This window comes from Microtus pennsylvanicus, chromosome 10, assembly GCF_037038515.1.
Source record: "Microtus pennsylvanicus isolate mMicPen1 chromosome 10, mMicPen1.hap1, whole genome shotgun sequence".
NCBI lineage: Eukaryota > Metazoa > Chordata > Mammalia > Rodentia > Cricetidae > Microtus > Microtus pennsylvanicus.
In genome coordinates, this window is record NC_134588.1 from 69799381 (window position 1) to 69824945 (window position 25565).

Sequence of the window (25565 nt, forward strand, 5' to 3'; positions counted from 1 at the left end):
AAGGAAGATACCAAGGCATGGAGGAAGCCCTGTCCCCACCTCCATCCAAGGGCGATGCAGACAAAAAGGCTTTTTCTTGTGAATATAACACTCTGAAATGATACCTTTGTATGGACAGCAAGCGGGACACAAGCGAAGAACAAGATGGAGCTGAAGTTTCTGGAGTTTGCGTTAGACGAATTTCCATCTAAAATTTCCACTCTGCCGCATTAATCTCGGAGTGGGTGGACTTTTTCCATCCGATGCACACTATTCATCCAATACCGAACATGAGAAAGCCATCTCAGCTGCAGCCTGACTCTGACTATCTTTACTGTGGGCCCAGACCCCCAAAGCATAGTTAACTCTTAAGAAATGATCCACGGTGGTTTAAATATGATTCACAGAGGTTCACCAATCAGCTCACTCCAGAAGGGCAGCAGGAAGGTGGAAGAGCCATTAGCTCATGAGAGGCCCCAAGAGGTGACAGTACTCTCCTTACATTACTTAACCCTGATAAATTGTTTAGCCGTGTGTACATATCAAAAACACTTTCTTCTTCCTGGTCTGGTACTTACAAAGACTTTAGGTGGATACCACCTTCCTATCCTGTAAGCCCCAGACACACGGCCTCATGGAAGTGCTGGACTGTGAGCGTTGTGAGCATACAAGCATATGGTCCTTGTTAAACATTTGTTACACTGTTTAAGTGAGTCCTTCAAAGTTACAGTGGGTCTGGGCTCTTAGCAACTCTCACTTTCATTCCAGATGCTCTGGGACAGTGGCCACCTCCTGCTGTACATGGGGAATAAGCTCTAGGTGAGAAGTCTCATGACTCCTTCTTATGTAATCGGAGGTGGCTTAGGGAAAATTTCACCCTAAAGCTTGCGTTTCCATAAACCAACGCATGCCTTGTCATAGAAATCATGGGTGTCTATGCTACATGGAGGGGCTATACCTTAGGAGCACAAAACACTTGGGCTAGGGTGTGTTCAAGATAAATGGAGCTAGAGTTGGCCACATGGGTCGGGCTAGCACATCCTGCAGAAAGCTTCAGAAGGGGTGTGTCCACTCGTTCCCAGGTACACTGCATTGTGTCCAGGACTATTTCTTTCACTCATGAAAATCAAACCAGAAACAGAGAGAACATGTCCTCAGCCCCAGCGAACACAACAGAAGCCAATGATAATGATACACAATGCAAAACAGAGGTCGTTGAGATATAAACTCCCCACCATGAGGCCAAGGAGGGAAGGGATTCTGATGGGAGTCCTCTCTCACAGTGATGGAGCACTCCTGAGCACCAACGGAGTGGGAGGCAGAGACACAATGAAAACCGTGTCTGGGCTCTTCAAGCTTCCAATCCTACCATTTCATTAGCCTACAAAAAGCCCTTGAACACAGGAGAATGACACAAAATCCCACCAGGTCTTTCACTGCCTCAGAAACTCCCAGTAATGGCTGTTTATAGATTTCTTCGACAATAAAAAGAAGAAACTCTGCGGAGTCCCCAACACAAGTCCCTGTAGGCTAGTCCGTTAGTTGGGGAACTCACATATTTTAACTGAACAAGCTTGCTGCTGCTGCTATTTTTTTTTTTGAGTCAGGATCAGAAACTCCCTATGCAGCCAAGGATCATCTTGAATTTCTATTCCTCCCTTCTTCTGCCTCCTGAGAGCTGGAGTTACAGGGGTATGCTGGGCTGGGGATCAAACCCAGGACCTCCAGCATGCTAAGCAAGAACTCTAACAACTGAGCGACAGCCCCAGCCCAAGATAATTTTATAAAAGGTTCTTACGTTTTAATTGTGTGTGTGTGTTGTATGTGTGTGAGTATGCATGAGAGTGTGAATGTGTGAGTTATGAGTGTGTACAACAGTGAGCGGTATTAGTGAGTAGAGACCAGGGCTGGAGCTGTAATGGCAGGTGATTCAGTATCCTGATGTGGATACTGAAAGAGCAGGATGTGTTCTTAATTATTGGGCCATCTCTCCTCTCCTGAGATGATGATTTTAGATCATGCATCTGACAATATCACAGATGCCAGATCTCACTGGACTCATCGGGAGTGGTTACTCTGAAGAACCGTTGTTGATACAAGCTCACTCTGGGCATCAGCGATAGGAATGGTCAAGAACAGAGAAGAAAGCATGCCCCAGGGAGGTGCTTTTTATGGGTTTGCTGTTCGTCATCTGAAACATGGTAACTTTCGTCATTCACAGATGTGAAGTGATCTCAAGAAATGGCCCATTTGCTGGCTAAAGACCAGCATTCCTCTGGTGAGTAGTTCAAGATTCCTGTGTGAAAACTGATACCTCTGGCATCAGACAGAGAGGGTCAGTGAGCTGCCTTCTCTGTGAGGCAGAGTCAAGGAAAGAGTCCACATACTGCCCTTCCCTCAGATCTTATCCAACCCCCTGAATTCGGCTTAGAGTCTCTGGGAACCGAAACACTGAATGGCATCTCAGGGCTCTGCTCTCAAGTGGTACAAGTTGCTCTTGGCTTGCTCTGAGGGAGAGCACCTTGTGCTCATAGATAAGCACTAGGGGATCCAGGAATATTAAACCCACAGTGTTATCCCTTGGAAGAAAGGGATGCAGAAGGCTGGGAGTGGATGGGGTTAACAGTCTGGTCATCTTTTGTGCTGTGAGGCTGAGACCACATCAGATCCTCCTACAAATCCTTATCATGAGCTTGTCATTACACAAAACATATCTGTAAGGAAGTTATCATATGTAGTCAATCTACAGAACCCGTTTTTGAAACCCATTATGAAAACATGTCCCCTGTACTTTACAGAGAGCTTTGATGTAGTCATGCTTCAAGCTTTATTGGGACACAGGATTGAGTTGATTATCACCAAGAAAGTTTTGTGAAACCAAATTGTGCTATCTTTGAACAAACAAAGCACTCATGGTCAGACTCCTGAAGTTTGAACCAACACCAGATATTGAGTTGTGTTGAGCCAAACTATCTTCTTGCCTTCTATGAGTCATTTTCCTGCTGGTTGTGGCAGTCCCAGCAACTGCTGCAGTATGTCAGCACCCTCATGACCCATGGCAGGGATTAGGCATCTTCTAGACACCCAGGTTTTGCAGGAATGCTCTGTTGAATGTTGCGTGGGTTGTGTACCAGGAGAAGACCATGAGAAAGAAGGAAGTTCGAAGGGATGTTACCCAATTCACAATAGTGTGGATGCAGTCTCCCTCTTCATGAAGGAGGGTCTGCATTTTACACACCATCAATTTCACAGCCATTTCTACCTCAACTATTTCCTATGCCCTGCCTGGGTCCTGCTCCCAAGAGTGGGTTTGGCCTTTACTTCTTAGGAATAGGGTCTCAAGTCCAAAGTTTCTGTGCTCTCCTAAACCTTTGGCTAAAGAAAGTTGTTTTAGGGAGATTTACCAAGCTCTGTGAGGACCAGTTATTTGTCTTGCCACATTGACATTTAGTTTTTAGACTGGTCTCAGAGCTTTGGAAGACTGTCTACCTGGAGACACTATGTGGTGCCTCAGGATTCTGTTTTCATTGGGCAGTGAAGGGAACACTCAATTATCTAAAGTTCTAATGCCCAGAGTGCCCCTTATGTCCTGAAGCTAGAGCGAGGCTGGGGGCTGTGCTGTGCTGTAGGATTACTGGCTGCAGTTCATGAACCTCTGCCTTGTAGGGACCCTCTTCTCCAGATGAAAATTTAGGTAAAGAGCAACTGTACTATCAGAAAGAGTCTAGTGAAGAGGTCTCAACTGGTTTCCCCTGCTACTTTTATCACTTACGCGTATTTATTTACAATTCAAAGAGCTGTGCATGGAACTACGTTGTAAATGCTCATAAATTCTTTTCTCAAAAGTTAACGGTATCTTATAAACTAATTTCAAGGAATCTATCATGTATATGACATGGTTAACAGGAGTGAGCTCATGTGTGTAGCTTCCCAGAGATATGATAGCTAAGACTGTTCAGACAGTGCTGGTAACACTCACACAGCAAAAGTCAAAGGCAAGGCAAGCATGAGCACCAGGCTGGGACAGTTTTCAGAGAAACTGACAGAATAACTTTCTCTTCAAAAATGTCTCCTTTGAAAGTCTCCCTCAGTTTAAAAGTAATTTTCAAACGTCTTTAGGGAAAGTTGGTTCCTGGAGAATTGAGTTTGTTGTGAATCCCAAAACCCTAAGCTAACCAGAATTCTGACTGAGGTGGGAGATTCATTTCAGCAAGCACAACTGAATTAGTTCAGTGGAATTTAATTTGGATTAATCCCCCAAGTTATTATCAAATCTAAAGCAGACAGGATATCCACTCTGTGACAAGCATTAAATAGTAAATGTACAGTTCAGAATAAGACGGTCGTGGTCCCTCAAGGAAGACCACACAAACATCAGAGCCGAGCATGGTGGCTAGTTTCTGCCTATCACACAAGCACAGAAGCAGGAAGACTGCAGGTTGGAAGCCACTGGGCTACAGGTGAGGCTCTGTATCAAGAGAAAAAGGAAAAGAAAGGACCATGGATCATCTTTAATTGAAAACTAGAAGTCTATATGGTGCCTTCCCACGGTTAGATGTGACTCAGTAGGAAAGAACTTGCCTAGTAGGCATGAGGCCCTGAGCTCAATCCTCACTACTTAAAAATATAATAAAACAAATAATAAATAAGTAGCTACAGCAAAAAACAAACAAAAACAATTTTAAAAAATCCAAATTTCCCAAAGAACCTTCCCACACAGATGTCCCTGAACATATATAACATATACACTTAAAAATAAAGTGTTAGACAGAAGGGCTAAGAAGGAGGGTTTAGAGGAAAGGGGGAAATGATATAATTAAGTTATAATCTAAAAAAGTAAATGGATTCATTACAACAGAATTATTGAATGTTCAATACCTAATTATTAATATTTAATTTAACTATGGAGACTTCTTTTCCATTTTCACGTCAATAGACTCACCTATCCACCAATGCTTCAAAGCACAGGTTTTCATGCTGTCGGAAGTCAACCTGTATTAGGAAACATGTCTCCTGTTTCCTTTTTCAAAAACGAACATGCCTGTGATACTGTCCACATTCTCTCAGACACACCCCACATCCAAACTAGATGCGAGCCACAGATCAAAGAGGGGAGGCTCTTAATACTCACTGCAAAACCACTTCATAGAAAAGAAACATCCGAGTTTTATCTTCCCTGCAGGCTGTAATGGATGCTCCATAGCTCAGGTGATCTTTTGACCTTTCAAATTTTTGCCTCCTCATAAGGAAGAATTTTAAAATACCATAGTTTATATATTTTTTAAATACTGTATTTGAACCATCACTATTAAGACAGAAAGTTGAAGACATGTTTAATGAGCTATTTCTCTTTGCCCCCCCCTCTCTCTGTCTCTCTCTGTCTCTGTCTCTCTCTGTCTCTCTGTCTCTCTGTCTTGGCTCAATCTCATTTGTGTAAGTACACCAAACATTAGATAATAAACAGACTCTTTCAAGACTTCACCACTTCTGTACAGCCGCCCTCCCACTCCAGCCCCATCCCAACCCTTTGTCCGGCCTGTTGTTCCATTGAGAAAGAGGCAACTTAAAAGAGTAGGTACTCTCTATCTTCTCCTACCATGTGGGTCCTGGTTATCAAACTAGGGTCATCAGGCTTAGTGGCAAGCGGCTTTCTACCCTGGGCCTTCTCACCAACACTAAATCTCCACTCTAACCTACAGTTCCATTTTCACTAACAGATAATTTGGTTTACCGCCTAGGCCACTATTTTGCCTCATCTCCTTGTTGGTGTTTGGATCGTTTCTAGGTTTATACTTTGAGTGGCACCTACTGCAAACATCTCCAATCACGAGGCCTGATGCCCACATAAATGGTGTTTCTAGGATGCCACCAGCAACCTAGGTTCCTTGGTCACACAGAATAAAGCCCAGAAGATAAAGTATTGCAAGTCATTATACAGACATAGACTCTCCCCAAAGTGTAGGTACAGGCCTGCCATCCTTCCAACGCTTGATACTGGCAATGTCATTGGCTGTAAAAGTGCACTACAGCGTCACCTTCATGGACATGCCTTGGACTGCTAAAGTGTAGCTAAGGTGGGGCAGCAGCCTTCTCTCATGACATGAAGAACACCATCCACTCTTCATGGGAGCTGCAGTCTCTATACGTGGCTTTGTGAGTTGTGTTTGCAATTGGACAGCTGTGATTCTTAGTATCAAACAAACCTTAGTCTTTTTCTTGTGTGTCTGTGCATTTCAAATATGTATTTTTGCATATAAAATACATTGAATGCATTTACACTTAATTTAGACAGCTAGACTTAATTAAACTAACACAATCAATGATGGTCTATGTACATTTGGGTTGAAATTTTGTTTTACTCTCAGATTCCCTGGGAAGAAGCAATCAGAACAGAATCTGGCTGTGAGAATTACATCAAGTTTCAGAGTTTTCCATCAGGACATACATACATTTATGTCCTGTCAAATATCATGACAAAAACAGATATGTTGAGAGGCCATGGTCTTTTCACTATATGGCTACCATCAAAGGGCCACTTGCTGATATGAAATGTCAAGGTCAGATTTCTCCCCTTAGGTGTCCTTTTTTGGATTGGCTGACTTCCTAGTCATTAAGCAGTTACATTAATGTAGCTTGGTAGTAATAGAAGCAAAGTCATAATGGCTGAGAAACATCCATCATTACAGATATTAACAGTCATTCAAACAATAACAGAGATAACTGGGTTGCAAGCCTTGCTGTTCCTCAGTGGGAAAAGCATGGTCTTTGACTCAATTCCCTGGCTCTGAAAAGTCTGTGCCTTTCTTGGATGCAGACTCTTCATGACAAAGTATACTATGATTACTTATGAAAGTGGGTCTTCTCCAGCAGCCAAGTATAAGGCCACACTCTGGATAATTCTGTAATGTAGAAGTATACAGTTAGGCATTGTACCCCATGTAGATTTAAAGGCTTATAGAAGCACATGTGTGGATCTAGAAACCTCCCCTTTGGGAAGTAAGCTAAGGGTGGCTGTCTTAACATGAAACGACTTGGTTGGAAGAGGCACTCTGTGAAAACAAAGCATAGAGAAGAGTATGGATGCTTATTTCATGGGTTTCTTTGGTTGTGACATTGTCATAAGTAGTTCATGTTATCAGTTGATGAAGATCTTGTCTTTCAGGGCTCCAGCCTCACACTAGGTTTACAGGGATGGCGAAACATGAAGAATGGGAAGATGGCATTCAAGTTCATGAACTGCTGCTCCCAGAGACACCCATCCTCTTCCTGCTCCTCTTCAAGCTTCTCAAATTCTGCCTCCCCATTATCTGCGTATCTACACTATTGGTTTGACACAATGGCCCTTTCCAAATGAGCACTGGATTAGACTGTAAGGTCCTCGATGCTGCAAAGTCTGGGATTCAAAGATGCCAATGTGGCTACTTGGCAGATAACCACCTTCCTTGTCTTTCAAACAAACTCACATTCTTTATTTTTGATCTGAATTTACAGGTTTCCTGTGCATCTGACAAAAGAATTTCAGCACTAAATTAACATGTGGTCAATTTTGTTGTATTCGATGCTGTCTTTTTAATTATTTCAGGGGCACTGAAGCAAATAACTACCCATGCAGACCTTAATAATACTAAACTTGATTTATATTTTTATTAAAAAGGCACACTGTATAGGGAGAGGCTTGGTGAGGCACTCAACTCAGGGGATTAATCCAGGACTTCATACCTGCAATTACTGAACTATATTCCCAGCTCCTAGGCTCAGAATTTTAAGACATGAAACTATTAGGTAGAGAAGGCATGGGAGAGAAAGAATAGAAGAAAAGGAAAAGGACAGAAGTGGAATAGGTTTTCCAAATTTGGAGAAGTAGCAGGTGCAGATGCACCAGGCAGGATGCACAAGTACACAGAATCAATTACACAACAAAAATGCACCTTAAAATGAAGGCTATGGATAAGGCCAAGAGCTAGGAAAAAAAAAACATCGTTAAGATTTGTCTACTTAAGGGAAGAGAGGTACTGAGAATTGCAGACATGGATGTTAGAAAAAGTCATGCCAACAATTAGATTACACATCCTGGCCCAGGTCTGTCAGGAATGCCTGAATGAATAGTATTCAAAAAACAACGGAATATTATAGTGGTAAGATCAGCGCTCCAGTAATCCCTGCAACTCAAACCTGAATGTGAACTTGGAATGCACAAGACACTGTTGAGGACTCTCAGTCCAGTACGGAATTCATGGGAACCTGTTTGCACTTGGAGGAGATGGCTTTAAAAGCAAGAGTAACACAAGTATTCTATAGACCATGGTGGGTCCCAGAAGAGTGGTGGGAGTTTGCTATCCAAAGATAAGACAGAAAGAATGTGAGTGTGGTCAAGAAAAAGTCTCACCTAAGCCGAGGATAAGACATGTGACCATAGCCTTGAACCTGTTGAGTTAGAAGTCATCAGTTCTACAGTGAAGTGGAAAAGACCACATTTCCCCAACACTGATCATCAGCTCAACTAAAGAGGACACATGAGCTACCACTGCACTGATGAAATTGTGGGAAGCAAAATAGATATGTTTCAGGAGGAACTGATAAAAAACCAGCAGCTTTTCCTTCCTTAGTGGTAGAAGCTACCTTTCTCAGACTCAGACTCACTTCTGAGAGCTGCCATCTCAAAATCCAGAGAGCACCTATTGGGGATAGTTTGCCTTGCCTCTCAACAGCTCCTAAAAGTGGCTGGAGGGTTTGGGTGTTCTTTGACTGTAGTTCTGGTCTGCACATGGTCTTTCCAGTGTCACTAGATCTATGTCAAACTTGTCCTGCATCCAACCCAGCATCCATTCTAGTACCCATTCCAGTAAGCGTGTCCCACTTCAATTGGCTGCTTAGTTCAATTTCCAAATACGGCATGTTCCAAGTGACTGGAGGTTAGGACAGCCACATCTTTCTGAGAAACACAATTCAATCCATGATCATCTTGGCATTCTTTGAAGGTTTTCTCCTGGAGGAAGAATCAACTATCACACACACACACACACACACACACACACACACACACACACACACACACACGTGAGAACCAGTCACTCTGATAGACCTAGTAAACACCAACAGAGACAAGTGTCTGATGTAAATTCTTATAACATATGTGCTAGACAAGCTTGGAGGGAGCGGCTCCCCTTCCACAGTGGTCATTGCCTCCACATCAAAACTTGGAAGAATGGCTGAACGATTCCTTTGTAACCAGTACAGTGTCTAAAATAATAATGTGATGTGGGAGTGTCATATATCAATCTGTTGATTTCCTTGGTTAAGCAATAAAGAAACTGCTAGGCCCATTGGATAGGCCCACCCTTAGGTGGGTGGAGTAAACAGAACAGAATGCCGGGAGGAAGAGGAAGTGAGGTCAGACTCCACAGCTCCCTTCTCCGGAGCAGACGCAAGAGAGACGCCATGCTACCTGCTCCAGGGAAGACGCACGCTATGAAGCTCCGACCCAGGATGGACTTAGGCTAGAATCTTCCCGGTAAGCGCACCTAGGGGCGCTACACAGATGATTAGAAACGGGCCAGAGCAGTGTTTAAAAGAATACAGTGTCCGTGTAATTATTTGGGGCATAAGCTAGCCGAGCCAGGCGGCTGGGGATTTGGGGACGCAGCCCTGCCACCGCTCCATATTACTACAATAATGCAGAATACTTTCTCTTTAGGTGTGTGCTCTTTCCCTTGCAGATGCCACTGCTCACTGCTGGCTTGCTGGAGCCACTGACTTTGATACTGGGAGCTTTTTCACATTCATTCCACTTACAATCCCCCTTCCTCTTTCCCACAAATCTCTAACATCTGCTTCCCCAGGACTTTGACATTGTTATTTTTCAGTGATTTGGTCAGTATTCATTCATTTCATTGTTCCTCAAGATTTTCTCTTAGGGTTTCTTTTTCTAGCATAGTATATGCTACAGTTTCAAAATAAAAGTTACAGGTAACGTAGGCTATGCTACTATTCCAAAATAAAAGCACTATTGGCCACCTACAAGTATGATTTCAAAGGAGTTATTATAATTCCCCTGACTGCAACCAAAGTGAATAAAAGGGGAGCAGCTATAGCCTTGGTTAGCTCAGTGTGTCAAGGCTCAGCATCCTAGTTAGGGGCACCATGGCACCAAAAGCAAGTTGGGGAAGAAAGGGTTTATTTGGCTTACACTTCCACATCTTAGTCCATCATAGAAGAAAGTCAGGACAAGAGCTCAAGCAGGGCAGGAACTCGGAGGAAGGAACTGATGGTGAAGGCACAGAGGGATGCTGCTTATTGGCTTGCTCAACATGTCTTGCTCAGACTACTTTCTTATAGAAACTAGGACTACTGGTCCAGGGATGGTACCAGTCACAGGGGCTGGGAAGAAAATTTCATATAGGCTTTCCATCTTATAGAGACATTTTCTCAGCTGAGGCTCCCTTTAATGCCTTTAATGCTAGTTTATGTCAACTTGACATAAAATTAGCCAGTACACTCGGGCACTATGGAGCTTTGGTTGTATAGTGAGACCCTTTCTAGAATAACAATACATATATAAGTATGCTTGTATTATCCATGTCAAACACTGAGCTGTGAAGACAAGCCTAGCCTTGATGAGAGCAAGAGCGTGAGGTGCAAACAATTCCAGTGCTGGTGTCTGGGTGGACTCAGGAAGCTTGGCTGCCAGGTTCTACTCTTTTCTACTTTCCCTTTCCTGCGGCTGGACAGCAGTGTCACAGGTTGTATACTAAATACGTAAGAAGTATTTAGTACGCATTATCTCGTCCAAGTTTCAGTAAAAGGACAGCAAGAGAGCCAGTGGCACTATCCTGACGGGTCTGGTGTCTTCAAGTCTTGGGAGGCCGCCACCGGAGCACAAATACAGTCATAATTAGGCTCATTTCCTCTTCCTCGATCCTTGTTTATCTACATTTTACCCTCTCTTTCCATTTTATTTTTTTACTTTTGTTTTTTAATTGACACGTAATATTTGTACTTCTTCTGAGGTACATCATGATGCTTTCATTTGTGTGGAGATCAAGCCAGGGAGGGAAATCAGCCCCGTACATCTACATTGTATTAGATGTTTTGTTGTTGCTACTTAATGGAAAATTCATTCCAAATCCTCTCCCTACCTAGTCTGAGTTATAGAGTGCATTACTGATAGTTATTGTCATCCTGCTGAGCCACAGGAGATAACAAATTATGAAGAATCTTCCCAATGTTTGATAGAATGAATGCAGAGAAAGAGGCAAAGAGAGCCCCTGGTAACCTCACCTCAAGAGCTGTCCAAGGCATCCGAGATCTGATACTTGTTCTCATCCTCCTCAACTGCCGAGTGCCCCCTAAACCTGCTCCACCTAAAACCCCCTATTGCCAGAGATTGATGAACTGACTGAGGCAGAATTTTTGTATACAAGGGAAGTCTTACTCGGCCCCTCCAGAGCTCTGTGGGAATCTAACTTTTTACAAGTCCTGTTTTCTTCAGTCAAGGTGTTCTTTCAAAATACCAATTTTATATAACTAAAAGTGTAATCAGAATGCCTTTAGCAAAATAATTCTAAATTGAACTCCCACAACATCCCCCTCTCAACCTCATCCTTATTGTTTATTTGTGTATGTTCTTCCCAACACATGCCTCCCTAGGAAAAGCCACTATTTGGGACATCTCAGATCTAATCTTGTTTATATCATTACTGTTCCCTTGGAGCTTCTGACTTGCCCCTGCAGGGTCCTGGAAACCCCATTCCCCCATCTCTCTCTCCAAACCCCACCCACTCAGAGAGTCTCTCAACAAAGGAAAGGCACCAAAAAACCCAGTTATACATTCTTGGTGACAACTGCAGCTTCCTCCCCTGATGTCATCAGCTGCCCGAGTTCCCACCTAACTGCTCAGCTTTTGACCACACTTGGGCACAAATCCAGCTTGCAGTGGGCACATCATCACCCCTCATTTATAAGCGATATGATGTCTTTGCCTTAGCTCAGGTGCACAACTTCTCTGGCCTTGATCTCTGAGACAGGTCAATCAGCCTGGGAGTTGCTTGGCTCCATAGACTTGTTGTTATACTTTTAAAATTCAGTTTGATCTGGCTTACTGTGTCAGTGGAGAAATTTATTACGGGGTGGGGCAGAAAAAACCTATTAACCACCCTGAAGATGACGACTTAAGACCCGACCCTTCTTCCACAGCTGGGCTTTTCTCTGGCAATATCGTTAATTTTATTGGAGTGGACCACATAGTGACCACTGCTGGTTGACAAAGGTCCAGCATTTCTGCTTTGCAGATCCCAATTCTCCTGCAGCTTTTTACTTTCATTTTTAATAGTTCTTACTGTGCGTTGCTGGAGTTTCCTTATGCCTTTTCCTCTGGGAAACTTTGTGCAGGCTTTGAAAGATGAAAATCTTTACAATGTTAGCCTCTTTAAACAAAGTAATTCTTTGGAGAAAAAAAAATATCTCGCCACCATGGAACCATATAGGGTGATAACTCTGCCTACTCCCACACAAGTTAACACAAAGCTGCTAGAAAATTTAGATCAATCACAGATGCTTGACAAATAAAGTATATTTGATAATCAAGATTTACAAAAACCCTAAGGTCTACTCAGGTTCACAGTAATATTTGTCTAGTCTTATCTTTGCTCACTTTTAAACTATAGCTATTTGGATAAACCAAACCATTAAAAACTATAATAGTCTATAATGGAATGTCTATTTCCCCAAGGAAGTCCTTTTCCCAAGGTCAGGCAGTTAGCCCTATTTTCTCAGGGGCTTGAAGAAAGTTCCTGCTTGTTAAAAAAAAGAGAGACATTCTTAATTCAGGCACGAAAAACTTTGACCATTCCCTTAACACGTGACTAGTGCTTACTAAGTTGTCAGGATCGATGCTAGTTTCCTCAATCCCTGATGTCAAGCCAACCCTAACCCACATGCCTCCTTTCTCTCATTTAATACTATGTGCAACTATAGAATATCCAAGGTACATTCTTCTTTCAATAAGCACACTGGCTGCCACCCCGATTCACCCTCAGATCATGCTTCCCCCCACTGATGACTCCACACATCCTCTTTGGGACCTGAACCCCAACAAAGCAGATGAAATAGAAAAATAATCTTTTGGTTTCTAATTCATATGCATGTTTTCTTGATGCATTTGGGGGTAAAGTTCAAGAAATAACAGGAGCCCAGCTTTTACTACAATGCTACAGACCACACGTCAATCCTACCCAGGGGTCTGGGAAATGGTACAGATACCAAGTGGCCTTTTTTTCTGGGGGAACAGAGACACTGAAGTATCGAATACCCATCTACTTGTGAAGAGCTAACTCTTACAGAATGCACACAGGGCTCCAGTAAACAGAAGGTGGACAGAAAGCTCCCTCAAGTCAAAAAGTGCAATCTTTTCTCTCAAACATTGAGGAAAGGCTTTTGACTGCCCCAGTTAGAAAATGAACAAGATGAAATGGGCAAAATGGTTACCACTGGTGTGCAAGTTCTTCCCAAGTTTCTTTTACCTTGTTTCATTAGATCTAACACCGCGAAAGCCGCAGGGATGTAGGTCACGCTGTTCTGTTTGGCAACCACAAAAGCATAGTGGTGTGTCACTCACCAGACACCTGACTTGATTCCTGTTGTGTGTGTCTAGTGTGTAAACTCAGGGGAAATGTGACTCAGCAGAAAGAAAATAAGATTGGGGCAAAGGGCACCAGACTACTGGAATCAACAAGTGATGTTTAGCCTGTCTGTGTGCATGTGTTTCAGACAGGGTCAGAACCTGTGGGACAAGTACCAGTGGATGCTGGTACAAAACTCACAGTCTAACTCAACTGTATACTGTTTTCAGACAAGCTCGGTAGCAAGGAGCCTCTTGGTCTAAGTCTCCATTTATGTCCTGTCAAGGCTAATTTTAAGAAGCACTTGTCTTCGTGGAGCCCTAAAGGGCAGCTCCTTCCAATCAAGAAAAAAGGTGGAGGAACTAACTCTCATTAAAAGGTCCTAAACAGACCATTTTGAGAGATACTCAGCCAAAACGCTTAGTGACATCTTCCAGCCTGAACAGCATATAAAAGAACACACGGGCACAATAAAACATAACAAGCAGCCACGAAGGAGCAGAAAGCAAGACAGACAGCTGTCCAACTTTCACAGCAAGCCTGGAATCCAGCTTGTGAGTATTGATTGACAGCCCACATCTCTCCTCCCACTGTGGTGTTCTCACCAGGGGTTTCCTCCAGCTCTCATGTTGGGTGAAAACTGATAGCCGATTCCCTAGGCATCTGTGGAACTAAAGAGGTTTCAGAATCCCCTAGCATCTATTATCTCCAAGGCCCCTGTGACAGCACAGAAAGGGATGCCTGTGTGTTGTAGAGGACCATCCAAAGGTTAGGCTGGCCGCAGTGCCTGACAGACTGGGAAAGGTGTGCACTTTGTCGCCCCAAGATCTGCATTTGGAATTTGAACTCCCACTAGATATTAAACTCTGCACTTTCCCTAAACTTCCTGGTGTTTGTCTATGGATGGTCTGACAGCCATGCCAGGATGCTATGAAAAGCACTGTGACTGACATAGATCGAACCATGAGGTTCATGTTCCCTGTGTTCTAAACTTGCAATGGCTCCTTGCTCTAAGAATTATGCCAGAATGCAGTGCAAGAGCACGTACACACACTATGCCAAGGACCTTGTTTCAATTAAGGTCTTACTATGTACATCAAACTGGACTCGAGTTCTCAACCCTCCAGCTTCAGCCTCCCATGGACTGTGATCGGGAGCATGTGCCAGCAACCTCAAGAGCACACGTGGATGCTACAAGGACAGCACAGCACGGACAGAAGTTCAGCATCGTCCACGCTCTGGAGTAGCAGGCTGGAGGCACATGTGAGAGCGTGATGAGGAAGCAGGACACTGGGAGCTGCTGCGGAAAATGTTCTTATTTGCTTTAGAATGGAAGGTTCTGGGGTCTCCATGATCCCCCGCTGCTTACAGGAACCCCATTTCTGAGGCAGGGAAATGTACTCTTCTCCACTGAGCAGCAAATACAGATGTAAACAGAATATCAGGAACACACCAGCAAGTTCCATCAGCCTCTGCCAACATTCATGCAGTAGCCACCTGCCGCTCACTCCCTTCTGCTCTGTGTTCATTGCGTAGCCACCCAAGTGTGTGTATTGCTACATACTGAGACTCCATGACACTTGGATATCTCCTTAATTAATTTTAGGACATAAATATTTTTTTTTGCTTATATTTTAGCCAGACGAAAGTCAGTGGGTACCTCTTAAGATCTGACTCTTCTTTTAAGTTCTAAGGCACAGAATTTTATACTTCCCCCTCCTTATTCCTCCCTTCCCCCTCCTTGCCCTCTCTCTCTGTGAGACAGAATCTGTCCCTAACTGGTTTGAGGCTCTCTAGTTATACCAGGCTACTAGCCTCAAATTCACAAATATCTGAATATCTCTGCCTCCCAAGTGCGATACTGAGGATTCCCACCCCATTTTCTTAATTTCTCAGTCAATGAAATATACTTCCAATGTGAGAACATAAACCTGCTAGGATGTGCTGAGTGTCAGGCCGAGAGAGTTGCCAGCAGCCTAAAACACAGAGGGGAGGGATTACAACTGGATTATTCCAAGACGGAAACACATCAGAATTTAGCAGGCATAATCATTTTGTGGTGGTGATCTGTATCCCTGTCACCGAATCCCGACTGCCCATCTGTCTGCCATTCAGCCCCTGCTAAGTTTGAAGGTTGCGTCTGTACCGCTGAAGGACCCTTTAGGTAGAACAAGCTCCCACTACCTGTGTGTCAAGGAGGTAGGAGAAAAAGTTGAACACCATGAATAAAATATAAAACAAAGTTAAGGCAGTACTTCAAATGATAAACATTTTAGAGCCCAACCAGTCTTTGAAAGGATTTGCTCAGGAGCAGGGCACAGGGCGAGCGAAGCATCAAGAGGGAGGACTCTGCTGAGCTCTAGTTGATTCTTACACAGGAAAGATGGGCACAGAAGGCACGCTGTTAATGTCTGCCATGTCACAGGAACCAACACACATCCCGTGTCCAGGTATCAAACCACACAAACTTCCCCGAAGCTGGACAAGTTCATTGGTATCAGGGTTCCATCTTCAGACAGAACTCTTTAAAAACCATATAATACGAATACTTTCTACAAGCTTGAAGAATTCCCAGAATCTTTTCCCTTTCTCGTAGCACCTTTTTTGCATCAGTTAAGAAATGATCTTGGGTTAGAAGCAACTCAGCACAAAACCCAATGTCATAAGGGGCACAGCAAACCCAAGTGACAGGAGTTGACAGCATGGGTTTGTGACTTGAGGACTACGGGTAGTAACACAACAATCAACAACAATAATCACAACCAGTAATACCATACCCAGGAGAAAAAAAACCACACGAGCTAGACTCCAGCCGTAGGACAGCCAGTGGCCTTTACAGTTTCATCTCTCACTTCGCAGAGTGAGAGGTGTTCTTTCTAGCAGTCAGATCTTCAGGACCCGCAGCCGCATCTGCGGACCAGCTGTGTGCACATCATAAAACAGAGCAAGTGGCTTAGCTACCTTAGCGTGCACCAGATCCTAAGTTTGCCTTTTAGGTCAAAACACATTTCATCGTGACTACACACATTTCTTCCCGCGGCTTTTCAGGTAGAATTCTAGACGGAGAGAAGCCAATGCAATGGAACAGAGCCCGTCTACCATTCTGTTTTGATTTAGCCAGGGCAAAGGCCCCTGAGTACTTACTGGCTGGTGACGGAGTGCTGCATCCACTAGGAGGTGGGTGGCCATGGAGACCGTGGAGGGGAGGCAGGGAGAGCCCTCCGATGACAGGTGGGAACAGTAACGGGTAGGGTGCCGCCGGGTAGTGAGTCATGTGTCCACGCACTGCCGGGACTGGGCATGCGTGGCTGCTGGTGCTCATGCTTCGAGCCTCACTGAAGGACGGGTGCTCCAGGGCAGGCACACATCACTACAGGTCCCAAAGCACACAGAAAGAGGCAGATGAGGGCAAAACGAGGCTGAGCCAGGTCCTGGCCAAAGCAAGGGGGTTCACCTGCTGGTCTGGCTTCCTCCCAGCAGGCTCTCTCTGCCTCCCATTTTGCTTTGTGGATGACGGGAAGGAGGCTGATGCTGTCCAGCTGTTCAGTTTAGGGTTCAGAGGTGCCAGGTACCTTCAGAGTCTAGGGCTGTTAATCCTGTAAGAAAACAAGCAAATAAACAAACTGATGCTTCACAAATCTGGGGGATTTCTCACTTTATCAAGTTATTGTGCAAAAATTGATTAATAATTCAGATCTCCAAATTCCTTCTTGGTCCCATACGTTTGGTATTTTGTGGTTTTAACTTTTCTCAAGCTCAAGCATTAGAGTATAGGCTAAAACATCTACATGTAATTTTATCATAACCGATCCTCCTCTGTTAAATTACAAGCTCCACTCTGAACTGTTCTCTATAGCACAACTCTCCTTGCCTCATGTTTCTCCATGGCCACCTAGAAGCATTTATTTTCCTGTCTCTATGTTCACAGTGTTTGTCGTCTTTGCATCTGTGCTTCAAACACTTAGCAGAGTACCTAAGCATGAGCAGGTACCCGGCATACATTTGCTGAATGAAGAAAATCTTGTTCTTTAGGGAAATTGCCAGTTTGATGCAGTCTGGTCTATGTGCCACGAAGCGTTAAATCCTGTGCAGGAAGAACCTTGGATTTCACTTTGGATAGCACACCAACAAGAAAAGACAACTGCAGGAGAACGCCCTGTTTTAATATGAAGAAAGCTAAGGAACCCAGCGGGAAAGTTTAGGTCAGTTTCTTGTTGTCCATATGCCTACAAGAACAATAAATATTTAAATAGTAAATAATACTAAGGATGTTTGAAGAAGCCACTGAAGTCCTATTAATCCATGTTTATCTAAATTACATATGCAGTAAGGCCACCTGGGGGTGACAATGCTCCCCCAAGAGCCACAGACTATCTAACAAAAACTCTAGTACCAGACAAGAAAAACCTTCTTTTGAGTTGTTGGATATGAAAATTCAAGAGACTCAAAAAAAAAAGAAAGAAAGAAAAAAAAAAGAAAGTAAGGAAGAAAGAAATAAAGAAAAAGAAAAATACAGGAAATTGCTGCTGCCTTTGGTTGTCTCCCAGAATTTTAAGGTAAGTTCCCACTCCTAAAGACTTCACACATTTCAGACACATGATTTGGAGGCATTAAGCTGGAATTGTCTGGCAAGCCTCATGCCAGAGGAACGGTTAATATGGCAACAGGGATTAGGGAAATCTCCTAAGGCCCCATCCCTGGATGAAGAGCTACAGTGATTAAGGATTGCTCAGAGTGAGAATCAGTCTTCCCCAGGGATGTACCACCTAATTGGTTATCTAATACCAAGTGGATGGTGAGCCTTAGAAACATATGCATACAATCAACACTGAATGAACTCAATTGGCTGTATTTATAAATTCTTATGTACGTATATAGAAAAAAGTGCACCAAGTAGTCATTTTAAAATGTATGTCTATGGTATCTTCTAAGTTCTATATGTTGTATTCATCTATCAAACATGGGTTGTTTAATATAAGTGATCAATCCATTAATTCATTTCTCCATCTCTATTCATCCATCCCCACATTTTCCATCGATTGTCTATTCCTCTCTCAGTCAATCTATCCACTCGGTTCTCCATCCATCACTCCATCCCTCCTCACACCACTTCTGCTTCCTTCCCTCCCTCCATCAGTGTGAATGATGGCCCACTGCCTGTCTGCCCACTCACTCATCCATCAGGCTAAACCGACTTTTATGTGTCAGGTATGAGCGTAGACACTGGAGATGGGTAATATGGTCATTGTACTCACAGATGATCTACAACCCTGACAGAAGCTGTGTGCTTAACAAGTGTGTACCTGCTCAGCCGTTACAAAGCTTTTCTCCAAGTTCTTTATCTAGGATTCCTTGAAGGTGAGGATGGGAGAAACCTCACCTCACTTCTCGGTACTGACTGTGTACGTCCCATGGGTACCTTTGCCATGGTAACCACATCCAGCAGGAGCTTCCAAACTTTGGAGCCCACTGGTTGACCAGCTCTGAACTCAGACCCTGGGAGCTTTTCAGTTGCACATAGAACGGTTCTAGAGCCAGATGCTCAGGTTTCATCACACCTCTGGACTTTGGGGGAATGATTTCACTTCTTAATATACTGGGCTTTTAAAAAATGTAAAATATGGGTAACTATAGAATTTACTTCAGAGGATCATGAAGAAGATAAAACAGGATCCCGCTGCAGGAGAACAATGCCTGGTAAAGAGTAAACACTCAGAGAAGGTCCACTTTAAACACACATGTTGTCTCATTAAATAGTGTTCTTGTGAGGGCAGGTTTCTGAGGTTTTGGGCTGGGGATAAAGGAGGAAACATCATAGTAGTCTTGGGGAGAAAAAATGTTACGATTCAGATTTGGGTCACATAATTGAAGAAGAGAAAGATGGGGTATGGGTAAAGGGAAAACGGTTCCTCCTGTGCTTTCCCGAGTATGCAGGGTCCCTGTGATGTTATAATGTGGCCTCTGTGTCTTTACCACACACAAGACCCCTGAGGCATAAGCTCAAAGCTTTGAGCCTCTGAGAAGTTTCACAGGGCTCTAGTGACAGGTCCCACTTTCTGGTCACATTCCTGAGTCTACATGGCTTTAAACATCTTCCCCTACGTCACACATCTGTAGCAGAATCAGAACTTAAAAGCAGTTTGAAGAGTGCCACCTCCTCGGTTCCCTCTGCCCTGGGCAGAGAGCTTGCACACCTAGTAGATTGAGTGTCACACCAATTGCTACCCACGGAGGGAAGAATCCAAGTATGCGTGTCACGGTCCTCGCTCAGATACCATCCACCTGAGCCTCTCTCCGATCCTTGGTCCTTTGGGACGAAAATGAATACTGTCCACGGGGAAAGTCCAGGTGCCTTGGGTCTTAGCACTCCCTGTACTCTAGAAAGCGGGAGGTGTTTCCATCTGGTTTATGAACTTTAACCCAAAGTGATGCCTCCCCCAAACACCATGCTCTCTTGAAGCCTAAAGCTGCTTGAGAAGATCTAGAGCAGGCAGGTGGCGCATTACGTCAGCAGAGGGAAACACTTCGGGCGTTCTCATACGCATACTCGGCTCCACAACAATACTTTTATTCTGCAGCTTATAACAAATTAATTAGAAAATAAAAAAAAGCCATGTAGTATTTGCTGCATTTCCAGGCAATCTGATTTTGAAATCCCACACAAAGCTCCGCGTTGTTACAATGGTCTTTTCTCCCTCCATCTGACAAACTAGCTCATTAACCATCAGAGCTGACAGTTTAGTAAACTCACCCCCGCAGGGCACAATTCTCTCATTTTTAAAGCTGTCTTTTTTTTCTTTCTTTTTTAAAATATATATACCAACCGGGAACCACAATAATCTCCCCTTTCTCTCGTTTTCAGATCCTAAAGATCGTCAACATATCGTCTGCCAGAGTAGCACGCTTGAAATCTTAAAAAATTATCAAATGGCTAGAGATAACAGTGTCCACAGCAGAACGGCTTATGCCCAGAATAGGAAGAGGAGGCAAAGCAGGCTGGAAAAGTCTTGCTCATCGGTGAACTGTGTGGAAAGTCCCAGCCTGTCCACATGTGCGCCTGATTAAGCGATTTCTGGAAGCAAATGTCTTTTGTTTCAGGCTTGCGGAGACAAAGATGGTCACTGGTATTAGCACGCCCTTTCCCGTCATGCCTGACTTCAGCCTGGGCTCATTTGGGCTCTCCCCACCTGAGGCAAAGCGCAGATGAACAGGATGAGGAGGGGGGAGACTGAGATGGGCTGAGAGGTCTCAGGTCCACCACCCGTGAGCTTCTGTGCTTATCAATTTTGTCATCCACGAAAGAGCCAGGAGAAAAGGTGGGTGTCTGTGTGTGTGTGGGGGGGGGGGTGCGTTAAATGCAAATCCAAACTCCGGTAGCCAGAAAGCAAGTATTTTGCTAAAACACAGTGACCGAACAACGTTTAATTTTTTTTTAAACTAAGAAAAGAGTAGTCTACCTTCCCCAAAACATCTGGGAAGGAGAAACGGGTTTACCTAGTCTGTGTGACATGCGCATGCGCTGCAGCAGGCTTTGCCATTTTCACGTTCTTGCTGCGTCTGTGACCTCTCTTCTTACTAATTTTCCTGGCCACTTTATTGTCAGCAGACACAAGCTGGAATTTTCTAAGAAGCTAGAATCACAACTGAGAAAAAGCTTCCATAAGACTAACCTAGAAGCATCCCCGTAGGGCTCTTCTTTTATTAATCAACATGGGGCTGGCCTGGCCCATTGTGGGTGGTGCCATGGCTGAGAAGGAGGTCCTAGGGAAAGAAAAAGCCGGCTGAGCAAGCCAGTAAGCAGCACCCCTACACGGCCCCTCCTTCAGTTCCTGCCCTGACTTCCCTGGGAGTCACGTCAGCTGAGATAAACCCTTTCCTTCCTAAGTCTCTCATGGTCACGGTGTTTATGACAGCAACAGAAGCCCCGCTAAGACGTTAATGAATGCAGTATGTTTTCTCCAGACTTATGAATACTTTTGTTATACTGAAAATCGTTTTAGATGACAGTGGTCATCTCTTGTTTTCTTTCTCTTACCACCGCTTGTTCTGTGTTCGTTTTCGCTTAAAGTTGTGTGCACACTTCCAACTTCAGACTTCTCACCATGTCAACTACATTTTATTACAAATGATGTTTCAAAATCAGATAGCCATTTTAGACAAAAGGTCCTCAGAGTGTGTCCCTGAGCTGGCAGTGTTTACGGTCCTCTCAACATTTCTTAAAACTGGCCTCATCAGATGGAGCTAGAAAAAAAGTCATCCCTAGTGAGGTAACTCGGACTCCTAAAGACAAATATGGTATGTGGATGCTAGCTGCTAAGTCTTCGACAAACAGGTTATAATCCATATAACCATAGAGGCTGGGTGTGGAGTAAGGGAACTAGCCTAGGAAGGGGAAGTAGAACAGATAGTTACAGATGGATTGGAGTGGGTACTGGAACAGGAGGGCGGTCAAATGGGTAGGGGAGAGACAAAGAAGGGGATGAGTGAGGAAATGCAGGGAGAGACAGCTAAAACTAGGGTCATCTGATCACAGTAGAACTTTCCTAAACTATATAAATATATAAAGGTAATCTAAGCAGAATCATCAAGTAACTGGGGAGACAGAGCCCTAACTCAACTTATCACCAAATTGTTGGGGAAGGGTTGCTTGTTCATCCTGGCCACTTAGCCATGAAATAACCACTCAGAAAACCACATTATTTGCAATACTGTTTGGCCAATAGCTTAAGCGTATTTCTGGCTAAACTCATATCCTAAACTAACCCATCTTTGTTGTTCTGCATATCACAACATGGCTGTGGCTTACCAACTAAAGTTCCCAGCATCTGTCTCAGAGGTGGATCCATGGCTTCTCTCTGACTCTGCCCTTCTTTGTCCCAGCATTCAGCCTAGCTTTCCCTGCCTACCTAAGTTCTGCCTTGCTATAGGTTCAGAGCAGTTTCTCTATTCATTAATGGTAATCACAGCACACAGAGGGGACTTTCACATCACCAAATGAAGCCTCAAGTTCCATGAATGGGTTATATCTAATCAAATTGATAGACAAAGGGACCCCATGAGAACCCCCAAACAACCCAGGCAATTGCCAAGGTTAGTGTTTGTTCTCCACCAACTCTTGGCAAGGTCAAATTGTTGTAGCTACCATATACACAACACATTGAACATGGAGACATTGAGCTCGTGTCTACCTAGAAGCCGTCATTACTGCTGACTAGTGTTCAGTTGCTGGAAGGCCCACTGCATGCTACCAAAGGAGAAAGGTAAACACCAGCCCACCTACAAACTCTCTGATCTACAATGGTGCTGTGCCTGCACGATGCGCTAGTTCAATGGTAGCTAGCACAAGCCTCCCTCCATGAGATGAAATCCATCCGCGGCAGCACTCAGATGGTCCAGAACTTTCGACTAGACAGGTCAGAAACCTAAGGAAAAAATACATACTATCCTTCTGCTAAAGGAACTTAGCAATAAAATTACTCCCCGAGACTTTCTGGCATATCCACAGATCAATATCTCATTCAGCCATGATCAGAGAAGCTTTTCTTGTCGTAGGTGGGAGTGAATATAGAGACTCAGAGCTGGAGCGTCAGAAACCTTGGAATACTCAGTCTTAAATGGGATGCCTCCATCAATTCCCCACTTCCGGCTCAAGGAACCTGGAAGGAGAGGAGGCAGAAAGAGGAGCCAGTGGGAATGGAGGACACAAAAAAACAAGGCCTTCTCAATGGAGCAGGACCAAGGAATACAAAAACTCGCAGATACTTGTGGCAATATGCGCAGGGTCTCCACAAGGTCTGGCCCTGACTGAGTTCTAGCTTAGAGGAAAGTAGACACAAGCCCCCATCCCTAATCCATAGCTAGCTGACCTATGCTTTTCCTAAGTGAAAAATTAGCCTTTCTTCAGTAGAGTCTCATTAGGGAAAGAAACCACTCCTAAGGACAGACTCCATGCCCAGTATGGATGGCCAGTACAAAACCAACTCACAGGCATCTCTAGATGCTCTTTATCTCGCAATGCTTTGCAGGGCATTTTCTTTTTTCATTACAGGTTCTCTGTGTATATATGATGACTTCTTATTTTGCATCTCTGTGGGATTTCTCTCTGTGTAAAATCTCTGACTATTTTTGTTTCTTGAGCTCTTACTTTGACCCTTTTTTTTCTGTTAGTTTGCTCTTCTTCTTGTTCTTCTGGTTTTTCATCTTTATCTCATTTTATTTCACTGTTATTATTATTACATGCCTATTCATAGCCTAATGACAGGGTGAAAAGTGGGTGAATCTGGGTTCATGGGGAAGTGGGGAGGATCTGAGAGGAATTGGGAGGATAAATCATAAGCTGAATATATTTTACCAAAATAATCTATTTTCAATTTTAGAAATAAAAATCAAAAACCTGACAATGTCTCAGCCCCAAAGGAGGCCTAGCAAATTAGAATCTCTAGGTCAACCCATGGGTCCTAATTTTTACAAGGCCGTCAGAGGTACCAATGCACCCAAAGAGAGGATGACAACCTTAGGGAAGGAGTTCCTTAGATGTTTACCTCTACTGTGGATGGAGCAGCCACACACAAGCCATCATCCACCAAGCATCACCGTGTTCCATACAGCCTTGTCCATCACAGCAGCAGACCCGCCTGCTGACTGTGGCCCAGGACAGAGCTTGGCTGAATCTCGCCTCACCCCCCCGATGGAGCTGCTCCAGACTGGTCTGCATCCTTAATGTCTTCCTTGGAAACCACAAATTGAAACCATTCTCATTGGGCGCTTTGTTATTAGTTGTGTCTATATTTATAGAAAATCATCTTAAAGTCTTGTATATTTTTTCCTATCTATAGGTTCCCACTGCTTGTGTGGTGCAGCTCTCTCATACATATAAACCCTCTCTGTTCTTACCTCCAAATTAATGCGGTAGCTTTAAAAGTGAAAATCCTTTATGTCAGGCTTATGTTGCCATGGCAGGATAGTCTTCCAGCTCTGCCTCATGGTGTACTACCCTCAGGGTTCCTTTCTTGGAAAGTTTTACAGTTTTGGGGTTTTTTTTGTTTTTGTTTTTGTTTTTTTGTTTTTGTTTTTTTTTGTTTTTGTTTTTTGGAGTTAAGTTGATCCTGTGGCTTGTTTACACTTTTTTCTTTCTATATATGAATATTTTTTTTTCTAACTTTGTGACAGACAGTTTTGAAGGCATCATAGGACAACAAAGGTACACTGGTAAAGACATTCCTCTTGCCCAGAGCTGATGGGCTGTTTCTTGTCTTTTGCGGATTTCTGGCTATAGCATTTTTTTTCCACTGATGACCCCAGGTCTCATGTCTTCCTCTTTATTCTGTTTTCTCAACATTTGGGATAGGTTTTTTTTCTTCCTTTTTGAAATAATTTTACTATTTTTTAAATGGAAAATGGTATATTCTAAGTGAATTTTTTTTAAATTTGTAAATTCTGAAACATTCTGTATCGTGTCTTACATTTAATAGTTTGGATAAATATAAAATTGTAAATAAGTAGCAATTTTCTTCATGAGAATTTCATATGTATCATTTTCCTAAGCTTCTTATATTAATCTCAAAGTCCAATATTATTCTGAATTTTAATCTGTCATTTATAAAATAATTTCATTCTAAAAGTCTTTACGTTCATGTCTTTACCCCTGATAGCTACAAAATGTGCAAACTACACTATGTATTTGATATTGGTGTCTGACCTACTGACAAATATTCTTCTCCTAAGGAAAATTTTGTTTTATGATTCATTGGGCAATATTATACTTAACTCCTATTATTTTCTATTTAGATGTTTTGTTTACATAAAATAAAATTGGTTCTCAAAGTTATACATATTTTTATATATATTCTTTCCATTCCTGTTTGAAAGTTTTTGCCACCCTTAACTTTCACTTTATTGAACTTTACATATTTATGTTTACATATATTTAACATTTAATAATCTGATTTTTTTCTTTTTTTTCATTGCCAC

The 25565-nt window shown here is 43.3% G+C and overlaps 1 protein-coding gene across 2 annotated transcripts in view; it reads right to left on the reverse strand.

The window, feature by feature from the left end:
- Nucleotides 1-25565, reverse strand: part of Rarb (retinoic acid receptor beta) — a 649902-nt gene that overhangs the window by 331508 nt on the left and 292829 nt on the right. For both annotated transcript variants that reach the window (XM_075988633.1, XM_075988632.1), the window contains one exon: nt 16740-17191. In XM_075988633.1, coding sequence (XP_075844748.1) covers nt 16740-16917 — 178 coding nt within the window. In that variant the 5' untranslated portion in view covers nt 16918-17191. The remainder of the gene's footprint in view (nt 1-16739; nt 17192-25565) is intronic.